General features: G+C 41.5%; 1 protein-coding gene across 3 annotated transcripts; it reads right to left on the bottom strand.

The window, feature by feature from the left end:
• Nucleotides 1-306: 306 nt before the first annotated feature.
• On the bottom strand, nucleotides 307-3130 carry POP4 (POP4 homolog, ribonuclease P/MRP subunit). Of its 3 annotated transcripts, none has more exons than XM_027466985.3 (7): nucleotides 3030-3130; nucleotides 2892-2944; nucleotides 2493-2716; nucleotides 1869-1946; nucleotides 1595-1656; nucleotides 1155-1256; nucleotides 307-688 (listed from the first exon to the last, which is right to left on the bottom strand). In XM_027466985.3, the coding sequence occupies exons 1-7, from the start codon at nucleotides 3034-3036 to the stop codon at nucleotides 552-554; spliced, it is 663 nt and encodes a 220-aa protein (XP_027322786.3). In that variant the 5' UTR covers nucleotides 3037-3130; the 3' UTR covers nucleotides 307-551. The 3 variants fall into 3 exon arrangements, with proteins under 3 accessions (XP_027322786.3, XP_071899929.1, XP_027322787.3); XM_072043828.1 differs by having other exon boundaries at nucleotides 2493-2738; nucleotides 3030-3078; XM_027466986.3 differs by having other exon boundaries at nucleotides 2493-2738; nucleotides 2892-3031.
• Nucleotides 3131-4990: the final 1860 nt, after the last annotated feature.

The raw sequence follows: 4990 nt of genomic DNA, 5'->3' as shown, positions 1-4990 counted from the left end.
GATTTTTCACTTATGTATCACTTACCTACAACAACATTAACCACTTGAACAGAGATATTCAAGGTAAAACCTATCAGTTGAACCAACTTACCTGCATATACTTGTACCAGGCAAAGATGTTGATGTTCACCCAGGAGCAATGATTATAGAAAAGCAATTTTCCTCAGCTTCAGTCTCATTATATGGAGAAAATAGGCAGATGTTGCCCAGTTTATACAGAAGGCAACAGCAACATTTATCACAAAGTTCAAAGATAAAATCTTCATTGCAAATATATTATTAATAAACTGAAACAGAAGCCAGGGAATCAGTACTAAGTAGTTTTAATAAAAGGCAGAATGTTACATACTTACATACAAATAACACAACTAAACTCCAACAGCCTTACCGACTGCTTTCAAGGCAATGGAAGCTAGTCTTCAGTATGAAGAAATGCTCTAGAAAGCCTTCAAACAGTTAACTCCAATTTTAGTTTGCCAGAAAACCTGATTCTCAAACTGCAGGAAAACAGTAGGCATTTTTATTAAACATACTTCTGTTTTGCTGTGAAATCATAGGTCAATAGTTCCTTTTAGCTTGAACTTCTTTGCAGATCGCTCACTTGCTCTGAGCTGGAACTTGCTTCCGTAGATATAGGAAATGAAGCCATCAATCTCCAAGCTAAATACATTGTTAAGTTTGGGAACAACTGAAAATGCAAAAGGAAAGAAATTAATGAAAAAGGACTATAATCCCTGTTCAAAACAGATATTGATATACCACAGGATATTATTCACACATAGGCTTCAGGTTTGCCACATTTCACATTTATGCTTTATTAAGAGAAAAAACGTAACCCAAACCTCTATCTTAAACAGCAGTTACTAAAAGTTAGTCCTCTTTTACAAGTGTGCAGTAAGTGTTGCAGAGAACATGAAAAGTAAATCAGATGAATACACCACAGGCGCATTAGGTTCACTGGAAATGTTTTCTCTTGCTCACTTCTGAAATACTTTTGGCTTTTACACCATTGGTAAAAACATTGACTTCTGCTACTATGCAAAGAACTCAAAAGGACCAATACGGAACAAAGCACATTTGCTCAGAAGCAGTGTGAATTTAAGAAACTTTGGTTATTCAAATTGTAAGAAGCACTGAAAAAAAATCTAGTATACCTTTTAATTTGTCCTCCTTAGTGATAATTTTGAAGATATGTTTAAACTCCTGTAGAATGATTCCTTTTATCCCAACGTAAGAGGGACATTTTGATTTTGTAACTGAAGAAACAAGAATACGTATACATTAAAAATCTCAGCTGCAGTTTGTTTGCTGTTCAATGGTTGTCTCATGATTTCAAAAGCTCATTGTAATGTTCTCAAACAATGCAGTTACAGTAATAACTGGTAGAACACAGTTTTATTTGCAATCAGGTTTTCAAAAGCAGTTGAAGGTTAAGTAGAATTGATTAACGGAGAGAGCATTAATCAACACAGTAACAATTATGTGATTCTAGATTCAATGATACTGAAAAGAATTTAAAAAGCAGCATCTGAAATACGGGAGAGTCTACTGAATTTCAGATTTTTTTGTAAAGAAAATAAAACAATCAGAATACCTGTAACAATAGCTCCATGGAGATCAGCTTTTAGGAGTTTGGCCTGAACCATCTGTGGTTGTCTTGGAAAAGAGGGTAGGATCAGAGAAAGAAAGAAAAATATATGGAGAAGAGTAGGTTTACAAAGTGTGACTGTGACTACTGAAATCACAGTCAAAACTCATTTTACAGGTGTATATATACTCTTTCTATAACTCTGCTTCAAGAGGTAAAATAAGTAAACCTGAAAATAATTACTAATTAAACCCACTAATTTTAATATATCTCAACTTACGCATCTGGTTTAAGTCCATAGCATAGGTCTCTGATGTACTGTTTCCACAGTTCATGCAGTGGTAAAAAGATTGCATATCTGCAGTTAAAAGGCAAAGATTATTATACAAAACTTAGTAAATAATCAATGTTAGTCTTGACGCTTTAAATATAGATGGACTATATAATCTGCTCTGATACCTTGCATGGGAAGTAGGCTACTCTAACCAACAGGTTTGTTTTTATGAAAACAAACTAAATAGCCTCCTATCAACCCAAAACAGCGATGCATTAAGAGACTTCTACTCCCTGCCTCCCTCCTTACTTCATTTTACAAACAAGGCCTTCATTCAACATCTATTAAGTTGAGAAACCCGATACAAAATTTTGGTCATAGTTTAACTTTTAAAAACAGAAATCCGAGGCAATTGTATTTGGTTTTGATTTCTTGTATTTGGGTACACAAGAGGACAGAGAACCCAGTAACAAACAAGTTTGCTATATATTCAGCCAAAATAATTGCTGTGGATAATTGCCACAGAGTAACAGGCCGTATGTACTGAGGAGTGAGTAGCCACATATGTGGCTCCTGTTTTTTTTTTTTTTTTTTTTATTAACTTCTCACACAAAGTATTTTAGATCTTACCTCTGCTGTTCCGGTTCGATTTCAAAAAGACGCATTTCTCGCCTCTGCTTGGCAGTAAAGCTTTTAGTTTTCTTCCTCTTTTGCTTTTTCCTTTTTTTGGCGTAATGCTCCAGAATCACAGCTTTCCGAGACAACGCATCCTGGATGGCTTCATCTTTCATTTTCGGCATGCTGCGCTTCAGGAAGGCGCTTACAAAGGCTTTGGCCTCTTCTGACCTCTGAGGCTGCAGACATTTTGACGAGGCACTTTACAAAGTTACAGTTAATAAAGACTAAAACGGCTGCAGCCGCCTGCCAGCCACGCCGTGACCACGCGGGAGCGGCACCGACACGGCTCCCGTGCTGGAGCCCCGCGCCCACCCCCCGGGGAGCCCCCAGCCCCTCAGCCGCCGGCGGTACCTGCAGGCTCAGCTCCTCCGCCGCCTGTCGGGGCAGCCCGCCGTACAGCGCACCTGCGGGGGGCACAGCGCGGGCCGTCAGCGGCGGCCGGCCCTCGGGGGGCCCCGAGCCCCGCCGCCCGCCCCCCGCCCCACTCACCCTCCATGGCGGCGGCGCCGGGCGCGGGCCGCTGACGTGCCCGCGCGTGCGCAGAGGCTGCGCCCGCCCGGCTCCTGAGGCGGGGTCAGCGAGCCGTGTGCTGCCTTAAGCGGGGTAGCAAAGAAACTTCAGGAAATACAGAAAATTACACGGCACTAATTGAGTTAAACTGAGGATTTAACATGGAACGCTTAGAATTTTATTAAAGGCAATGTAACTGTGGTAATGAATTTGGTAGGCAGGAGAGCGGGCCTTTGGCTCTGGCACTGCCAGAAGGCTGCGCTGCAAGGGCATACGGGACAAAGGGAAGGGAAAGGAAAGGTGCCTCAAAGCTTCCTGAGCAAACAGAAGTAAAAAAACAAAACAATGATTAGAGTCTGCTTGCTAGAAAGCTTCTTATAGAGAGGTTTTGCCACTTGGCATATCAGAAGAATTACCACATCATTACTCTGCTGCTGGCTAAGGTAGCAGATCCCAGCCTTAACCTCAAATTTCAGCAGCTATCCTGCGAGAGGTGACAAAGACTTCCTAGGTCTGGGAAAGCCTTGAGGCATATGCCCTTGTTTTTGGAGTACACGGCTGCTGGTGTGGCTGGAACTGGGTTTCTGCAGAAGTAAGGGTCCCACAGAGCCCCTGTGCCTTGAAAATCACAAACCAGAGGGGCAGTCATCTCTAAGAACAAAATAAAATAATAATAAGAAGAACCCAAAACAGAGAAGTAACATTGCTTATCACAGTGAGGAGGTCCTGCAAAGGATGAAGCTGTGGCCAGGGTAGATTGTTAGATTAGCCATTTAGATTGAAGCAGATAGGAAACGTTCAATTACATTAATTTCTGTTAGGCTTTTGAACAGCTACATTATTACAGCAGAGATCAAGGTGCAAAATGAACATTATTTCTAACCAGAGTTGCACATTCATATTCAAAAGACAAGGAAGATGCTACCTGCTGTGAGGTTTGCCTCTTCTGCCCCTGTAGCTGCCTCTCTACTCTTGGGATAAGACACGTCTTGCTCTTGGTACAACACAGAGGTGCTTTGAAACCAGTGCAGCTAATTCCTTTTCCTTGCCAGCCGAATCCCAGCTTGTGCTGCCCTCTGCTCAGACGTGTTGGTTCTCCAAATAAATAAAGTGTTTATATTCCTGTCACGGGGTGGGTATTGGCTTAGCACATAATGAAGCACTGCTTGCTGAAGGAGACGTACCAAGCGAGTTACTGAGGCAGAGTATAGGAAGTGCAACAATTTGTTGAGTGCTGCTGTGGAGCACAAAGGCACTGAAGTGATACCTAATGGGGAATGAAATTGTAGACGTGTGTGTGTTTGTAAAGAAAAAAGGGCCAGCCTCTTCAGAGTATTAAGTATGAGCACTGATTGGTGTGTATCAGAGACCTCCTGGCAGTTAAGGACATTGCCACAGCAAACAGATCTCTTGATTTTACAAAGCTGTGACTCCTTGAGTTGTCATTGCTATTAAGAAAAGATCAATTTTCATGAATGGAGTACCAGGATGAGCACTATGGGTCTTCAGGGCCGTATGAGTGCTCCTTCACTGGATTTATGCTGCAATTCCTGAGGCACTTAAGGGATTAATAGTCAAATCAGTGTTGGCGATGCTGGTGTTGTAAATCCAATGATCCAGGCTAAACTGGTGCCTGGGGAAGCCAGTCTCTTCCAACAGCTCTACATCTTCATTTCCCAATTTATCTTCAGATACAATGGCTGAGGGAGCGAGATCAGTGCATTAGTATGTGTTCCAAGAAAATATGCGGAAATAGTGGAAATATGCGAACAAAAGAGCAAACAAAATAACAATAATGCATGTTTCTGAATGTGCAGTACCACTACTCCACCTGTCTTAGTGTTTTAGACCTTTGAATCTTTTTGCTTCTTCAAGTAAATCAGCGTGAAAGCATGATATAGGTTTATGGTGATATAAACCCCCTAATGTATATTATTTAT

The sequence above is a fragment of the Anas platyrhynchos genome, chromosome 12 (genome assembly GCF_047663525.1).
Source record: "Anas platyrhynchos isolate ZD024472 breed Pekin duck chromosome 12, IASCAAS_PekinDuck_T2T, whole genome shotgun sequence".
Taxonomy (NCBI): domain Eukaryota; kingdom Metazoa; phylum Chordata; class Aves; order Anseriformes; family Anatidae; genus Anas; species Anas platyrhynchos.
Note: the sequence above shows the minus strand (reverse complement) of the source record. Positions and strands in the feature narration are given on the sequence as shown.